We start from the raw sequence: 18,003 nt of genomic DNA on the forward strand, positions 1-18,003 counted from the left end.
AGGCAGACTCTTTGAAACATTTGAAACGTACGGGCGGATGCTGACTCACGGGGTGCACACGGAACAGTGACAGGCAGGCCTTCGATGCGGACTGACCCCACACAGACCCCTTGAGGCGATGGGTATGCAGACAAATGGACACGGAGACCTGCGCCTAACAGTGGGAGACCCACAAGGACCCACGGGTAGGCGGACAAAGAGAACCACACACACTAAACAATAAGAGATCCCAGGGGCGCCTGGGTGGCTCAGTTGGTTAAGCGACTGCCTTCGGCTCAGCTCATGATCCTGGAGTCCCGGGATCGAGTCCCGCATCGGGCTCCCTGCTCGGCAGGGAGTCTGCTTCTCCCTCTGACCCTCCTCCCTCTCATGCTCTCTGTCTCTCATTCTCTCTCTCTAAAAAAAATAAAAAAAATTAAAAAAAAAAAAAAAAAGAGCTTTAAAAAAAAAAAAAAACAATAAGAGATCCCAGGACCCACAGGTAGCACTCAGAGTGTGAACAGACATGCAAACCCACACAATGGAGGGATACAAACCAGAGGGAACAATGGGCAGGCCACAGAGACCCCAGTGGGCACAGTGATATCCTATGACCAATGGAGGCCTACCCCCCCAACACACACACACACACACACACACACACACACACACACCCCATCTCCTTCAATTAACACCTGGTTTGTGCCTTCCCCTCCTCCCCAGCTTAACCAAAAGTTGAGCAGTCCCTGGCTCCTTGGGCCTCAGAGTTAGAGGTGTGTGTCTGGGGAGTGGGGGTGGGGAGATGGCCTTGGTCACTGCAGAGCCTCCTCTCCCAGCCGCCCTGGCCCCACTGCTGCAGGGGCTGCTATCTGTGAGCAAACTGTCCTTGGGGTCAGGGACAGCGAAGAGCCAAAGGTCAGGTCGATGCCTCCCCCAACCCCTCCCACAGAGGCAGCTAGCTCTTGGGGGCAGGCGGGAGAGGGGACAGGGACACTGCAATTCAGGTGTTCAAGCCCCGCAGGGCCCACCCTCCAAGGAAAAGAGACGTTCAGGGAGAGGCAAAAACAGTGCCTTTAATGGTCAAAAACAGCCAGTATCCCGCTTCCCAGGCAAGAACCAGACTTCAGTAGAAATTCCCCATACCCTAGCCAGTCCTTTCTGGTTTCTCCTGGACCAGAGAGGGGAATGGGCTCCCGAAGAAAACAAGGAGTATTCACACTTCCATCCCTCACTCAACTCACACCAAAGAGACGGTGATGACAATGGCCAACCCAGGGGCTGTGGTAGCTATCACGGTGGACAACGGTACACTGGTTATGTCAGCCCACCAAGATGGTGTTCATCATAGCACCCAACGTGCCCAAGAAACAGATGTTGTGCAGGATGGTGGCCAACTCGGCATCTACTATGCCAAGAAGCCCACCCAAAAAGAAGTGAGCACAGCACCCAACGGGCCAAAGAAGATGTCATTGGAATGGTATCACCATCACATCCAAAGGATTAGTCAAGAGGATGTCCATCACCATGTCCAAAGGGCCAACTAAGATGTCATCCCGGGTGGTGGCCATCAGAGCACCCAAGAGATGGACGAATAACATCAATGGACATGGCAGTCTTTGTAGTACCCAGTGGGCCCGCCAAGATGTCAACAGCAGTTATCACAGTACCCAAAGGATTGGCCCGATGCCTCCAGAGACAGCAGTCACCACAGTAATAGACCAACCAAGATGGTAACTGACGGGACGAGCCAAGTGTCACCAGGAGGATCAGGCCCCAAGCGCCTGATGGTGTGAGCCACAGTCATACCCCGCCCACCACACTCCCACACCCCTGCTAGGACGCGTTAAGCAGAGAGCGGGAATAGACACCCTGGTAGTAGACCCCAGGCTCCCCCCCCCTCTGCCCCATAGCCCCCAAACCCCACGTCCAGTTTAGGAGGTGCTGGTGTCTGTTCCGACATCAGGTTGTTGATGGAGAAAGGGTGGTTGAAGTTGTAGGGGGCATCCAGCTTCAGCTCCCCGGGGAGCTCCAGGCCAGTGAAATAGGGTGTGGAGGAAGGGGGTGAGCCACAGTCCAGAGCCCCCATGTCTTCCCCGCCCTGGGCCTCCGGCTCAGGGGGCGGAGGCTGGGGCTGTGGGGGAGAGGTGACCGTGGCGGCAGGGGCGGCGGCCGAGGCAGCCGCCCCTGCACTGTTCCTGGAGGTGGAGGTCCCGCCAGCCCCTTTCTTCACCTTCTCCTCCAGCTTGAAGCGCTTCTGGCGGCGCAGGTAGCAGCCGTTCTCAAACATGTTCCCTGAGCTGGGGTGCAGGGCCCAGTAGGAGCCCTTGCCCGGCTTGTCTGGGGAGCGCGCCACCTTGACAAAGCAGTCGTTGAAAGACAGTGAGTGGCGGATGGAGTTCTGCCAGCGTTGCTGGTTCTCCCGGTAGTAGGGGAAGAGGTCCATGATCCACTGGTAGATCTCGCTCAGGGTCAGCATCTTGCCCGGCGCCTGCTGGATGGCCATGGTGATGAGCGAGATGTAGGAATATGGCGGCTTGGCATGGGCCAGCGGCCGCCGGTAGCCTTTCGGCATCTCCTTCCCGTGCACTAGCCCCGGGCCCGGGCCCCCATACCCTGAGCCGCTGCCTCCACCACCACTGGCACCCAGGCCTGGGAAGGTGGGCCCCAGGGGTGCTGCGGGGGCTGGGGGCGCCAGGGGTCCTGAGGGCAGCGGAGAGGCAGGGAGCCCCCCAGGGGGGTAGGGAGCACTCAGAGGGTTCAGGCTCATGTAGGAGTTGAGGGGGGCCATGGTGGGCACTGGGGTCACCGGCGAGTAGACCTGCAAGGAGAGAAAGAGAGATGGGGGGAGGTCAGTGAGTTGCCACTCTCCTGGTCGGCAAAGGGTCACTGGCCCCCACTATGTGTCCATCTGTCTGTCTGTCTTGCCTCTTCTACAAGTCCCTCCCATCCTTACCTCTGTCTGCAGATGGCTGTCTCTGGAAGTCTCTCTCTCTTCCCCATCCTCATGCGCCCCATCCCTGACCCCATCCTCCATCCCCCAAGGGATCCCTATACTGGAGCTCATGCTTTAAGTGGTTCTCAAAGTGTGGTCCAGGACACCCTGGGGAGTCTCCAAGACCCTTTCAGGATGTCCAGGAGGTCAAAACTATTTGCATATAATACTAAGAAATTACTAGCCTTTTTCACTCTCTGTCTCTCTCAGGAGTTACAGTGGAGTTTTCCAGAGGCCACCGGACATGTGACATTGCAACAGACCAAATGTAGAAGCAGCCACAAGCAGCTGTCTCCTATTGAACCAGACACTGAAGAGATTTGCCAAAAATATAACAGTGCCACTCCTCTCACTAAATGTTTTGAAATATAGTTATTTCATTTTATTTTTATTTTTATTTTTAAAGATTTTATTTATTTATTTGACAGAGAGGGACAAGCGAGAGAGGGAACACAAGCAGGGGGAGTGGGGGAGGGAGAAGCAGGCTTCCCGCTGAGCAGGGAGCCTGATGTGGGGCTCGATCCCAGGACCCTGAGATCATGACCTGAGCCAAAGGCAGGCACTTAATGACTGAGCCACCCAGGCGCCCCTATTTTTATTTTTTTAAGTAGGCTCTACGCCCAACGTGGGGCTTGAACTCATGACCCTGAGATCAAGAGTTGCATGCTCTACCGACTGAGCCAGCCAGGTGCCCCGAAATATAGTTATTAATAAAAACACAGTATTTATGCTAAAAAATTGTTGGTTTAAAATTAATTAATCCAGGGGTGCCTGGGTGGCTCAGTCAGTTAAGCGTCTGCCTTCGGCTCAGGTCATGATCCCAGGGTCCTGGGATTGAGCCCCTGCGTCGGGCTCCCTTCTCAGTGGGGAGTCTGCTTCTCCCTCTCCCTCTCCCCCCCACCCCGCTCATCCTCTCACTCGCTCTTTCTCTGTCTCAAATAAATAAAATCTTAAAATTAATTAATCCATATTATAAAAGTTTCTCAGTTTTAATTTCTAATACAGTAACTCTTCTTTTTTTAATGCAGTAACTATTGACAGACATAATTTACATGAATGAAACCTGTTTGGGGTCCTCAATAATTTTTAAGCATGTAAAGAGGTCCTGAAACCGAAAAAATCGAGAACTCCTGACTTATCTCCATCCCATCTATAAATATGGGTACTCTCTATCACTCTTTTGGGTTATAGAATTACAGTTGTTAGAGGCCAAAAATGTTTCAGGATTGCGGAGGGGCGGGGGAGGGGCACCTGGCTGGCTCAGTGGTAAGAGCATGCGAGTGTTGATCTCGGGGTTGTGAGTTCGAGTCCCACGTTGGGTGTAAAGATTACTTAAATAAATAAAACTTAAAAAAATTGTTTAAATGTTTCAGTATCAGAAATCACGTTTCAACCTAATCTATATTGCCTCTTTACCGTATATCATTAAATCTAAGACATCGCTACTTGTAAGCTGCCGTGTTATTTTAAGTACCAATAAGAATAATACCAATAAGGGGGAAAAAAACACTGTCAGTCCCCAGGCACCATTGACTATAAAACCCATCCCATTTTCAGAAATGTTCAAATGAAAAACATGCATCTTAGCTCAATGGAAAACAGTAGACATCACTAGGTCTCTCTAAATAACCCTCTATTCTTCCATCCATTAAACAAATATCTATCTGGCCACCTACTTTGTGCCAGGCACTGCTCCAAGCACTTCACAGGAAAGGTCTCCGTTCAACTTTTACAACCGCGCTATGATAATACCCATTATATAGCTGAGCAAGCTGAGGCCCAGAGAGGTTGTCCAGGGTCAGACAGTAAGGAAGGGGCAGAGCTGGGGTTCTGAATTTAGGCAGTCCGGCTCCAGACCAGTGCTCTGGATCACGCTACAAAAGCAACTGACCAAGACAAGACAGAAACGCCCGCCTTCACAGACCTGACAGTCTAGCAGGAAAGGAACCAGATAAACATGGAAAACAGAAAGCATGGTGGGTGGTGATTTCTCCCTCGCTGTGTGTATTTACCCCTTCCATCCACTGTCCACCATCCTTTCTCCCTCAGTCGGCCAATGGCCCCCTGTCCGCCCTGCTCCCTCCCCACGCGGGGGTCTCATGGCCCTGGGGGTGCTGCTATCTTTCCAGCAGGAGATGCCTTTGCTGTGAGTCAGTGGGTCCTGTCTTGTCCCCTGTCACTGTAAGGGTCTGCAGGTCCCAAGGTCCTGAGAGAGAAGGGAATGGCCAGCGTCACTCAGAGAGCCGGGGACAGGTGACGACCAACTCTAGTCTGAGCCCAGGCAGAGAAACTCTTCTCTCTCACACACTTCCAGGCAGTTCTTTTGTCTCTGGTCTCTGAGTCTCCCAGCTGGCTCCATGTGTATCTGTCCATCTCTTTCCCCCGTCTCAGTACCTCCCTGCTCCTGCCCTCTCCCCATCCCCTCTACTCCCCAGTCTCCATCCAAGCTTCCTCTCCTCCAGCCCTGTCTCTCCCCATCTCTTTCTCGCCCCTCTGTCTTCACCTCCTTCTCCTGTCTCTCTCTCATCTCTCCCCAACCCCCCTGCCTGTCCCTCCTCATGACTCTCTCCAACCCTATCCCTCTCCCCCCACCCTATCTCTCCCTGTCTCTCTCTGCCCCCCTCTCCTGCCATGTCTCTTTCCCTCCAGCACATCTCTGGACCTCTCTGTCTCTTCACCTCAGCATCACCATCCCCCCAGAAGCCTCCCATTGAAACTGGAATCACAGCTACCCCTCCTCCACGCACTGGTGTCCCCACCACCACCTTGGCTGATTCTGCCCCCTCCTCAGGATAAGGGAAGCGGGTCCTTCAGAGCTGAGGGGAGGCAATGGACTCAGGGGCATCCACAGAGAGTTCCTAAATCCCTCTGCGACCCTCACTCCAATTCTCCAATTCCATGAGCGTCCTCTGTATCACAGAGGAAGAATGACTGGGACCCCAGGGCCCTCCTTTTCTGGGTCCCCACCCACCCGGAAGTCCTCCTTGAGGTCTGACCTCAAGCACTCCAGCTGCCCTAATCCACCCTTGGCTTTCCCACGCCCCAGGGCTGGGATGAACCCCCAATGTCCGGGTGTGAGCCGGATCTCCCCTGCCAGGGCGGGGCTGAGATTGGGGGGAAGCCCTCAGGGGACCCGCACCCCCATCCCAGGAGGCTGGAATTTCTCTCCTTTCATTTCCTTATTGTCTCTGGGGGAGGGTGTGACAAGGAGCAGAGGAAGGCCGCGTGAAGCCAGAAGCCTGGTTTCTAGTCCCAGTCCCAGTCCAGATCCTCCAGCAGCCCCCAACACTTGGAGAGGCTTCAGAGTTCCCATCTCTAAAAGGGGGGAGCACTTGGACCAGCTGATCTGTGAGAACTGGAGGCCAGTCGGGACACCCCAGGGTGCTAACTTTCCAATTTCCTTCCTGACAGGGAGCCTGACCGGGGGTGTCAATCACCCCAGCAGGAGGGTGCTGTGAGCAAGAAGCAGTTTGGGGACCCTCTTAGTTCTTAGTTGCTGAGTGAGTGCAGATGTTTCTCTCCCTATTGTTCTGACCCAGGGGGAGGAGGTGGCTCAGCGGATGGGAAGGCTGGGGACACCATATTTCCATTTCCGGCCCCCCATATGTTAACTCTTCCAAAATATGCTCTCAAATGCGAATCATTTCTAGACTGTCCCTCAATTTCTGACACAATTTCAATGTGCAAATGCAAATTCTTAAACTTCAGACTGTGCCCCAATAGCGACTCCTCCATCCTTAGACCCACACAACTTACTTCTTAAAGATGTGCCCCCCACCCAAACATAGATCTGTAGTTGGGTCTTCTTCAATCATGTCCCCAGGCTCTGAACTCTCTAGGGGTTCAGCAACCCACCCTCCTCCCCCCACCACTACCTGGGAGCCTCCACTTCCAACCTGGTCTCTCTCTGCCTTCCCCACCGTACAATTTCACCTTCAGCTCTCAGCCCTCCCAATCCCTTCCCTGGTCAGCCTGCCCCACCCCACATGCACCTCACACCTCCATAGTCCCAGGATTGGCCCCTCCTGGGCACTTTGCCAATCCCCGCAGGCCTGGGAAACCAGGAGTCCCACCCCGAGCTTCAAACCCCAGACCCAGGACTCAGGCACGGTGAGGCCCCTTGTAAACCCCCAGATCTCTAAATCCTTGGGGATCTCAGACATTCCAGTCCCCCTCTGACCTGAAGCCCAAAGTCTCCTTCCAGGTTAAGAAACCAAATGTCCGCACCCCCATAACCCTCCTACTAGGACCCCTCCCCTGCCATTTCACAATCTTGACTATAGAAAGAACAAGCTAAGGAGGAGCCCTTGCAGCAATGGGAAAGGGAGTTAGACTTGGGGAAGGACTTTCCTTCTGCAGAGGTGAGGGAATTACGATACACCCTGCCCCCTACTCTAAGGGCGGCCTTGTCAGAGATGGGACAAGTGAGGACATTAGCAATTACTGGAGATTACTGGAAGGGGGGCGGGTGTGTGAAATCTGAAACCCTCCAGCCTCCAACAAGCAGTATCCCTGCTGAGGGTCTCTAAAAACAATTAAACCACTGAAGTTCAGTCGGGAGGGGTAAGGGTCATGAATAGAGATGGGGGTGGATATTGACCCCTCTCCTGACAATGCCGTTGCTCACATCTGCTCTCAGGCTCCCAACTCTGACCCCATCTGGGCCCCCATCTCTCTGAGCCCCAACTCTCACCCACCTGTTATTACAGGTTCCCAAACCATGTTTCATCTCTGAGCACCTCCATCTCTTAACTTTGAGCACCAATCCCTATTTCTGACTCTTAGGTCGCCACCCCGAAGATGCTTATCCCCCAATCCCAATTCTGATTTCTACCCCAGAACCCCCATCTTTAACTATATTCTATCCCTGAGCTCCCACCTCAGACTTTCCTTAATGGTGACCTTTTTCTCCCATCTCTTAGCTCCGGTCTTTCCCCCTCTTTGGAACCCCATTTCCTAATCCCCCAGCTCTGTCCCCTATCCTGGAACTCGGGTTCCTATCTTTGTTTTTTGGGTTTTGTTTTTTGTTTTTTCATTTTAATCCCTTGGATTTTGGGTCCCCAACACCCAGTCTTCACGTTTAAACTATGACCTGACCCTTGCCTAAATTTTTCCGTTTGAGCCCTCGCTCCAACCAGCCTAAACCGCACTCCCACGCCTCGCCCATCCCTGATTCCTATACCTGGTGTGCGTGTCTCTAGTTCCTCCGTTCCTCAACTGTAGTTGGGGCCCCCTTTTGATCCCACACCCCATCCTTGCCCCCCATTCACGCTCGCACCCTGATTCCTGCCCCCCACTTCCCGCTCCGCCATCCCCGAGGACACACCTCGCCCGCCTCCGGGTAGTAGCTCCACTCGGCCAGGTCATGGGCCTCCATCTTCACCGAGCCCAGCATCCCCCGGGCCTGCGCCCCCTCCCGCCCCCGCTCCGGCCCGGGGGGAACCGAGCGCTTCAGATCTCTCAGCCGGCACGGCCCGAGTTCCGACCGGTGCCCGCCCGTCCGACCGCCCGGGGTCCCAGCCGTCCTGGGCGCCGCGGGAGGCGGCCACGCTTTATAGCTGGGACACCCCCGCCCCCCGCCCTCTCCCGCCCCGGGCTCCCCTCCCGCCTCCCCGAGGGCGGCGCGCTCGGACTGGGGCGCCCCCTGCGGGATTGCGCGGAGACAGACCTCAGGCGCCGGGAGCCGCAGCCCGGGGCCGTGAGAGCTGGAGGTGGCTGAAGAGAGGGAGCTACGGGTGAGAGACACTGCCGATGCTAAAGGCCCCAAGGGCAGAGTTCTGGGGCTCTTCTACGCCAGCGGGTTTCATCACCTCGACAGGAGAAGGCGAATAGCCAGAGCCCAGCATGACCGCGGCGGAGGAGAGGGGCCTCAGAGCGCAGTGGACTCCAGAGGTCAGTATATGCTACCATAAGGACCGTAAGAGACCCTCGAACCCACATTCCCATTGGACGGACAGGAAGACTGAAACTTCCGACAACTGGAAATGCTCCAGACTGCGTAAATGGTCAGGACCTAAGGTGGACGGGATCGGGGACTCTGCTTAGACTCCACTGGGGCAACAGACCACCTCCAGGACCTAGGAGCTTAGTCGCCCGGACTCTCCACCCTCTCTAACACCAGCCGTCCAGGGACTCAGAACAACCGTGAACTCCATTTCCCAGAAGCCTCTACCTCCCTTTCCGTCCAGTGCCTCTGCTAAGGGACTACATTTCCCTTAAGGCATGGCGTCCAAAGGCCGGAAATGAAAGGCACCCCGGCGTCGTCGGGGGGAGGGCGGAAGGCCTCTCGCGCCGCAGGAGGTAGGGGCGGGGTCGGGCCGCAGTGTGGACTCCATTTCCCGGCGGCCCTGTGTGCGCGGCGCGTGCGCAGTGTCCCGGCGGCGAACGGAAGATGGCGACGGCGGCGTCTGTGAAGAGGCGCTGCTGAGGGGGCGCGAGGGGGACGGAGGCCGGCGCCGCGGTGAGCGGGGGGCGGCGTGGGGGCCCGGGAACGAAGGGAGGAGGGACTCTGAAGCGGCAGGGGCGCTGGCCGGCGGGTTGGGGCGCTGCGAGGAAAGGGGAGCAGTGACGTTCGGGACCCCAGTTTCTTCCCCAGCTCAGGACCCTCCCGTGGCTTCCCAGTGCCCTCAGGGCAAAGTTCCAACGTGGCCCCCAAGGCGCGTCCGCCCCGCCGGCCCCGGCTCGGCCTCTCTGCTCGTTCCTCACTTCGCACAGTTGCACTAGCCTTCCGGTTCCTCAAACTCGCCATGCGCCTTTCCGCCTCAGGATTTTTGCACATGCTGTCCCCTCTGCCCGCAACATCCTTTTACCCATTCTGCCTGGCTAACTCCCATTCATCTTTCGGGTCTCGGCACCAACGTCACTTCCTCTGCGAAGGCCTCCTTTCCCGCCCTCCGTCCCGAAATCCGCCTGTTAAACGCTCTCATAGGTCCTTGTCCCTTTCCTTCATGTCACATGTGGTCTGATTTATCATTGGACCTTTATTTGTGGGGTTTTTCGATTAGGTCCTTGACCGTGAACCCCACGGGGACAAGAGTATGTGTTGGTCATCGCTGTGTTCCTAGCACAGCGCTGGTCGCACTGAAGACGCCTGGTTAATGTTCGTTGAATGAATGAAAGATACTCCTGGGGTTACTCCGTACATGAGGGGTGGCGTCATAGCCCCAAGTGGGAGTGGGGCAGTGGTACTCCATAAGGAGTACACCGGGAGGGAAGGGGAAACAGGGATTGTTGGTAATAGCAAAAAGACTGCAAGCACCCCAGGTGTTCTTCAGTAGGGAGACTGGCAGAGAAAAAGCTGATAACATCCACATTATAAAATACTATGCAACTATTAAAGGGAATAGGGGGTTGGGGGAAGGGAATGAAGAAAATGTCTCTACATTGATATAGAGAGTGGGCTCCAGACTATATTAAGTGAAAACAAACAAAAGAGAAGGCCATGCTAATTATATGCTCCCTTTTTACAAAAGAAAGGGAAATGTGTATAGACCTTGTTTTTTTGTTTTGTTTTGTTTTGTTTTGTTTTTTAAGGATAAACCGAGAAGTAGAAGAGGAAGAACACAGGGTTAAAAGAAAAAAAAGCTAGATCTCAATCTATTATTTTCATGGAGAGAGTGGAAAAGTTGGAAAGGTTCATCAGGAAAAGGTTCATTATGTTCTGATAAGGGACGGGAGAATGCTGGTTGTCAGGTGACCATGCCCCTTGGCTTGCTTGAACAGACCTGGGGTGTAGAAGGAATGGCTTTCAGAGAGGCAGGACTGCATGGTGGTGAGGAGGATAGATTCTGCAGTCATACTGCTGGGTCTGCATCTTAGAAGCTGTGAGCCTTCAGTCAAGTGACTTTACCTCCCTTGCCTTCAAATTTCCTCATCTGTAAAATGGAGATTAAAAGTAGTACCTGCCTCCAAGAGTTGGTGTTGGGAGCTTTAAATAAGTTAACATGTGTATTAGAATTGTGCCCGGCACATATGCTTAAATATTAGTTATTATTTTTCAAGCATTCTAGAGCCAGAGGGTGGGGATACTAAGTCTAGGGATTGGGGAAGCCCTTTGGCACTCACTCAGATATTTACTGAGCACTTACTAGGTGCCAAGCACTGTTCCACGCTGGAGATCTAAAAAGTGAACAGACACACACAAATCCTGGCCTTCATGGAGCTTGTAAATTTGTAGTATGTTGATGGTAATAAAGGCTGTGTAGAAAAATAGAGTAACACAGATGGAGAGGGAGAAGGAATTGACACTTGAAATAGGGTAGTGAGGGAAGAGCTGGAGCCCAGAGACCCTAGAGGAAAGTGAGGGCAGAGGTAGAAGGGGCCTTTCATACAAGGTCTTCTAGGCCTTGGTGAGGATGATGGCATGGACACTAAGCAAGATGTGGCTGTGACAGGTGGCAGGGAGACCAGGAAGGAGGCTGTTGGATACTCATTCAGTCAGCAGACATCTGGTGAATAACTACTGTATTGCAGTATATTACATTCCTTTTAAAAGGTGCATCTTTTTCGCCCTCCTCAAATTGTTGTTAACGGTTTATGCAACATCCTTCAGATCTTTTCAGGGGAACATAAAAATAGTAGCTGTACTTATCTTGTGTTTATTTTGTATACTAATTCATCTACTCCTCAGAATAGTCCTGGGAGGTAAACACTGTTGCCATCCCTGTTTTTTGTTCCGTTTTTTTTTTTTTTAAGATTTTATTTATTTATTTGAGAGAGAGAGCATGAGAGGGGGAAGGGTCAGAGGGAGAAGTAGGCTCTCCACTGAGCAGGGAGCCCGATGTGGGACTCAGTCCTGGGACTCTGGGATCATGACCTGAGCCAAAGGCAGACTCAGCCACTCAGGTGCCCCATCCCTCTTTTATAGAAAAGGAAACAGACCCAGTTCATTCTGTGTCTTCATACACAAATTTGACAAAAATGGATTGACTTGCTATTTTCTGTGATGCCATAGGCTGTTGCAGACAGCTTTTTATAATAATACATTGAGACCTACCAGATTTATTTTACTGTTTTCCCTCCTCTTCTGGTTTTTGGTTTATCTTTTCATTTTTTTAAATATATATGTGTATGTAGGTATATATATATATATATATATGTATATATATGTGTGTGTGTGTTTTGTAAAAAGGGAGCATGCAGCAAACATTGTCTTCCACGTTGCATGTTTTCAGTGAATATATGTTGGAATCCACTATTTATCAATGTATAGAGATTTTCATTTTTTCATCCCTCATTTTTTTTTAAGATTTTATTTATTTATTTATTTGAGAGAGAGAGACAGAGATAGCAACAGAGAGAGTGAGAGAGAGTATGAGCGGGGAGGAGCAGGAGAAGCAGGCTCCCGCTGAGCAAGGAACCCAATGTGGGACTCGATCCCAGGACCCTGGGATCATGACCTGAGCCAAAGGCAGACGTTTAACCCACTGAGCCACCCAGGCACCCCCATCCTTTTTACAGTTGCATAGTATTTTATTATGTGGATTTATCATGTTTTTTCAGCCAGTCTCCCTGTTTGAGAACACTTGGGTTGCTAATAGTCTTTTACTGTTAGGAATAATGCTGTAGTTGATCCTTATTACATAGTTTTGCCAAGTGTGACTCTGGGACAGATGCCCAAAAGTCTTCCCTTCCCCTCTCCCCTTTTTAAAAAAACAACTCCATAGTATTCCATTTATTTTAACTAGGCCTTTTCTGATGTGTTGAATACTTAGCATGTAGGACTCTGACTGGTGTTCCTCAGAGCTGTGTTGTAGAAAGCCTGCTGTCATGTCTGGTCCCGGGTACAGCCCAGATGGCAAGACGAGGCCCTGAAACCAGCAAGGTGTCTGCTGTGTGTTCATTTGTTCAGTCATTCGGCAGATGTTTGTGGCCAGCCTGCTATGTGCAAAGTCCTGGAGGTGAGGCCTGGCACTCCACAAGGGACTGCCTCCAGCCTGGGAGACATCCGTCTCTCCCAGATTATAACCCCTATATACACGCACAGTCTGAGACAGAGCCTGGATGGGAGAGGGGCTTCAGAAGACCCAACAGGGGCAGGACAGAACGGAAAGGAGGGTCGCGCCCTTTGTGGACGCGAAGTAGGGTGAAGGTCCACCCTATCCACGGGGCCCCAGGGCTTGATGGGTCCTCTTTTCTTCCAGGAAGTACTGGACAGCAGCCATGGCAGGCAGCAGTGGGGATAGTGTCACTCGGCGGAGCGTGGCGTCACAGTTCTTCACACAAGAGGAGGGCCCGGGCATCGATGGCATGACCACCTCAGAGAGAGTGAGCCTGGAGAGAAGGGCGTGGAATGGGGAGGCACAGCCCGTGTCTTTAGGGCAGTCCACCCCCGGGTGCGGAGCCCAGGGGTGCCAGAGGGGCTGGGTGGGCGAAGCTAGCGCCATCCCCTGCCTCTCCCCCTCCTTCCAGGTGGTGGATCTCCTGAACCAGGCAGCACTGATCACCAATGATTCAAAGATCACGGTACTCAAGCAGGTGAGGGTCTGGGGTGATGCTGGGCTGAGCAGCCCAAGGGGAGGGGCTGGGAACATGTGAAAAAGAAGACACTGGTAGAACGCTAGTGTCCGCCTTTAAGCATTTAGGATATGCCTGCCGTGGTGCCCAATGCTGTACAGGCATCTCTCATTTAATTCTCACAAAAGCTCTGTGAAGCAGGGCAATTTGGTCCCCAGTTTCTATAGAAAGAAGCAGAGTCTCAGAACTTAAAATAATGAGCCTCGGGTCAGTCTGCTAGGAGCTGGCTGAACTAGGACTTGAATGCTGGATTCCAACTCCAAATCCTATGCTCTTCATCCTTGTATTTCCTCTCTGCCAGGTTTCCGTCTAGTGGGGAAGACATGCAGGTCACCAGACAGTGGGAACAGAGTGGGCAGGCCTGGGATGGAGGAACCCAGCTTGCTGTGGGAGCCTCGAGGGGGCTGCTGCCCCAGCCTGGGGGTGGGGAGTCGGAGGGCTTTCCAGAAGAGGGGACATCGGAGCTGAGACCTGGAGGACGAGGAGAGAAGCAGGCTAAGTGAGAGAGGGAGAGTGTCTCGAGTGGAGTGGAGGGCACAATAGGTTATGCAAAGGCAAAAGAAAACAGGAAGAATTGGAGGGAAGGGGCCACGTGCAGTTCAGACCGGGAGGCAGGTGAAGTTCAGGGGTCAGGGGGGTCAGGTCGCCTGGGTGAGAGCCCTAGTTCTGCTGCTTGCTCAGCGTGTACTGCCTGTAGCCTTGGGTAGCTGACTCAACCTCTTAGCAGTGGGAGCCGGGCCTGTTGCTGGCACCGGGCTTTTATGAGAAAGTCTGTGGGAAGGGCTTATTCCAAAGAGCCTGGCAAGTCTAAGGGCATCAGATGGGTTCTCACTGTCATGAAATGCCTGCTGAATTGTGGCAGTGTGACTGGGGAGTAGAAACAGGAGGAGAGTGGAGAGAGTTGATGGATGAGCCTCAGGAAGGAATTCCTGCAGCACTCCCCTCTTCTTTAGCCCCCCTTGTGTGTCATGTGCTCACTACCGACCAGGACCTTACGCCTTGTAGGATCTTCTTACTAAAGCTTCACAAGAGCCCTATGAGTTGGTGTTTAAGATCCCCATTTCGTAGAAGAGCAGACAAAGTCGGAGGAAGCCACTTGCCCAGGCCATGGTTGGGAGTGGCAGAGCCAGGATTTGAACTGAGTTTGTCTGCCGCCTGCCTCCATGCTGTTTTCTCCTACACGCTCCTGTCTGTACTGATTGGAGCCTGGTTTTATATGTGTGGCCCTCCTCCTCATCCCCAGTGTCCTTCCAGGTCCAGGAATTGATCATCAACAAAGATCCTACACTACTAGACAACTTCCTGGACGTGAGTGACCAATGGGAGGGAAAGGGTGTGGGTATAGGGGTAAGGGGATGGATCCTGGTACAGCCCTGACCCGCCTTCCTGATGTTGGCAGGAGATCATCGCTTTCCAAGCGGACAAGTCAATCGAAGTGCGCAAATTTGTCATTGGCTTCATCGAGGAGGCATGGTATGGGGTGACGCAGGGAACCCCTGGGAGCACCCCTGGTGGAGATAGCCTCTTCAGCTCCCCGCCTGGCCCTGCCCTCTGCTTCTTGGACCCATTTTCCGTCCCATGCACACTGATTCCTCAGCAAATATTTAATAAGGTCGAAGTCTTAGAGTCATTCATGATTGCTCTCCTTCTCCCACACTTCATATCTATGTCATCAGTAAGGACTGTTGGCTCTACCCTCAAAATTTAAACAGCATCTGACCATCTTTCAACCACTTCCTTGGTGTTAGGCTGCTCCAAGCCACCATTACCTCCTGCCTAGGTGGCTCCAGTGGCCTTCTGTCTGGTTACCCGGTTTCCCCTCTCTCTCTTCTGTTTAATTGAAGTAAATTCACATACCATAAAATTAACTATTTTTAAATGAACAATTCAGTGACGTTTAGCACATTTACCCATCTAGTTCCAATGCATTTTTATCCTCCCCAAAGGAAATACCAGACCCGTGCTCTGCTTCCTCTCTCACAGTAGCCAGAGTGATCCTCTCGGCTCTCCCCTGCTCTCAGAGCTCCACTGGCCCACTGTCTCACTTAGATCGAAACCCAGACTTCTCCCCCTCACCTCATCTTCTGGTGCCCTCCCTGATCTTCACCCACATCCTCTGGCGTCCCCATTCCTCAAAACACACTGTTCTCTCAGCTTACTGTACCCGCAAGGGATGCTCACCCCCAGGGAGCCCCCAGCTCACTCCTTCACTTCACTCTGGTCTTCCTCAGCCAGCCTTTCCTGGCTCTGCCAGTGCAGCCCCCCACCTCTGCCATCCTACCTGCACTGTTCTTTATGGTGTCCTCACTAGCTGGAATGACCTTGATGCTTGTCTTCCCCACAAAAATGTCAGCCCCCTGAGGGCAAGCCTTCTCTGTATTGTGGACCGCTGTATGCCCATGCCTAGGACGGTGTTGGCACATGGGAGGCACTGAATACGTATTTGTTGAACAAGGATTTCACTGTAGTGGTGACCACATGGGAAGCTTACTCTGCCATGCGCTATGTTAAGTCCCCTCTGTTTTCACCTGAAACTTTCACAGCAGCCTTGGGAAGGGAGGCTTTGTTATCCTCCTTTTAAGGAAAGGGAAACTGAGGCTCAGAATGATAAAGTGATTCATTTAAGCTGAGTTATTTGTTCATTCAACATTCATTGGATGTTTTGTGACTCAGAGGAAATAAAATAGCCCCTAAATAGTGACTGTTTTCTCTTTGTCGGGCATTGTACTAAATGCTTTACCTAGTTTGTTATGTACTTAGATCTTCAAAAATAACACCATGGATAAGTTATGTGGCCCATTTATCACAAGACAAAACTGTGACTCATAGAGGCGAAGTGAGTTTCTTAAGGCCAAAAAGCCAGTATGTGGCAGGGCTGGGATTTTAACCCATATCTGTAATGCTATTGCCCAAATTCGTAATCTCCACCTTTTACTGGGAGAATTTGTGGTAAATTTCAATATATGTTCAACAGGTATGTGCCAGGCATTTGTGTCTCAGGCTGTAGGAATACAACAGTGAGTAAATACAGATACTGTTTCTGACTTCACGTAGCTGGCAGTTGAGTTTCTTTTTTCTTTTTCCTTTTTTTTTTTTTTTTTTTTAAGATTTATTTATTAGAGCATGTGAGCGGGGGGGAGGTGGTGGGGAGGGGCAGAGGGAAAGAGAGAATCTCAAGCCCTGCCTCAGGGCTCAATCCCATGACCCTGAGATGGTGATCTGAGCCGAAATCAAGAGTTGGCCGCTTAACGGACTGAACCACCCAGGTGCCCCGAGTTTCATATTTTTTGACTGATTAGCTTAATATTTAACTTCAGATTATAGAATGTTGTAAAAATTATATTCATGATCTGAGCTCTAGGTGTGGCCTTCTTGAATTTTTTTAATTCATCAAACAAATATGTATTTCATTCTTCAACAAAAAATGAGACTCTGCTTGTATGACTAGAAAGGGTCCCCCACTTTCAGAGCCCTCAGGACTGAGGTAAACAAATTAGTGAACAAAACTAGGGGTTACATAAAACAAAGTGCTTAAAGGTAATGACAGCTAATATTTCCGAATGCTTTCTATACTGTTCTAAGTACTTTACAAGTATTGTTGCAGTGTTCACAACAAGCTACTACAAGGGAAGTACTATCCTAAATGAGACAGTTGGCTTGTCCATTTGTCTGGCTGTGCTGCCCCTCATGTGAACAGCAGGGCCCTACTAGAGTAAAAGAGTGGGCATTGCAGGACTAACCCAGAGAGAGGGTTCATGGGTGGCTATGTCCGAAGATGCCAGGCATTGTTCTCAGTTTCTGGACGTGCTGACAAACGAGACAGATGCAGTCCCTGACTTCCCCCCCACCCAACTCCAGTCTCCTGACAACACCTGACCGGCTCCCATCACATACCCCAAGACCACTTTGACCTGGACCTTTTTTCTCTATCCCCCAGCAAGCGAGACATTGAGTTACTGCTAAAACTGATCGCAAACCTCAACATGCTCTTGAGGGATGAGAATGTGAATGTGGTGAAGAAGGCCATCCTCACTATGACCCAACTCTACAAGGTGGCCTTGCAGGTAAGTGCTCCCTCCCACCTGGGAGCATCCCGATCTGACAGGTCTCATTTATAGCTTTTGTTGGGACACAGGGGCAGGTCTGTTAAACCAGGGACAGATCAAATTCTTTACGGGCAAGATGTGCTGTTGATCTCTGGGAACAGACAACAAAGGGATCTAATGTCCTAATGGTCAGGGAATCGCCATTAATCCATCCTTCCATCCATCCATCCATTCATACGCTTAACAAACATTCCCTGAGTACTTCCTCTGTGACTCAGATGGGTTGGGTCCTGCCTTCATGGTGCTCACGGCCCAGTGAGGGAGATAGATGCTTATCAAAGAATCACAGAAATTTTAATTTTGTACCGAGGGAAGTGCTGTAAGGAAAAGCACCCACTGTGGTATCGTGTTCATTAGCATTAATGAAATAAATGAATCCATTTACTCTCGGCCACCACGTTGTGAGGGCAG

The 18,003-nt window shown here is 51.8% G+C and overlaps 2 protein-coding genes across 5 annotated transcripts in view; one reads left to right on the forward strand and one right to left on the reverse strand.

The window, feature by feature from the left end:
• Nucleotides 1-1,822: 1,822 nt before the first annotated feature.
• Nucleotides 1,823-8,366, reverse strand: FOXA3 (forkhead box A3). Its single transcript, XM_032388438.1, has 2 exons — nt 8,298-8,366; nt 1,823-2,797 (listed from the first exon to the last, which is right to left on the reverse strand). Exons 1-2 carry the CDS (start codon nt 8,364-8,366, stop codon nt 1,823-1,825), a joined length of 1,044 nt encoding a protein of 347 aa, XP_032244329.1.
• Nucleotides 8,367-9,319: 953 nt separating this feature from the next.
• The window catches only part of SYMPK (symplekin), a 35,484-nt gene continuing 26,800 nt past the window's right edge, over nt 9,320-18,003 (forward strand). The window contains exons 1-6 of one of the 4 annotated variants that reach the window (XM_032388052.1): nt 9,320-9,431; nt 13,114-13,237; nt 13,382-13,447; nt 14,741-14,794; nt 14,886-14,959; nt 17,424-17,550. In XM_032388052.1, the coding sequence (XP_032243943.1) occupies nt 13,133-13,237; nt 13,382-13,447; nt 14,741-14,794; nt 14,886-14,959; nt 17,424-17,550 (426 nt within the window). In that variant the 5' untranslated portion in view covers nt 9,320-9,431; nt 13,114-13,132. Of the gene's footprint in view, nt 9,432-13,113; nt 13,238-13,381; nt 13,448-14,740; nt 14,795-14,885; nt 14,960-16,460; nt 16,504-17,423; nt 17,551-18,003 lie in introns of those variants that run through there. The other 3 variants (XM_032388055.1, XM_032388053.1, XM_032388054.1) reach the window with 3 other exon arrangements.

This window comes from Phoca vitulina, unplaced genomic scaffold (assembly GCF_004348235.1).
Source record: "Phoca vitulina isolate PV1807 unplaced genomic scaffold, GSC_HSeal_1.0 scaffold52, whole genome shotgun sequence".
In the NCBI taxonomy this organism is placed as follows: Eukaryota; Metazoa; Chordata; class Mammalia; order Carnivora; family Phocidae; genus Phoca; species Phoca vitulina.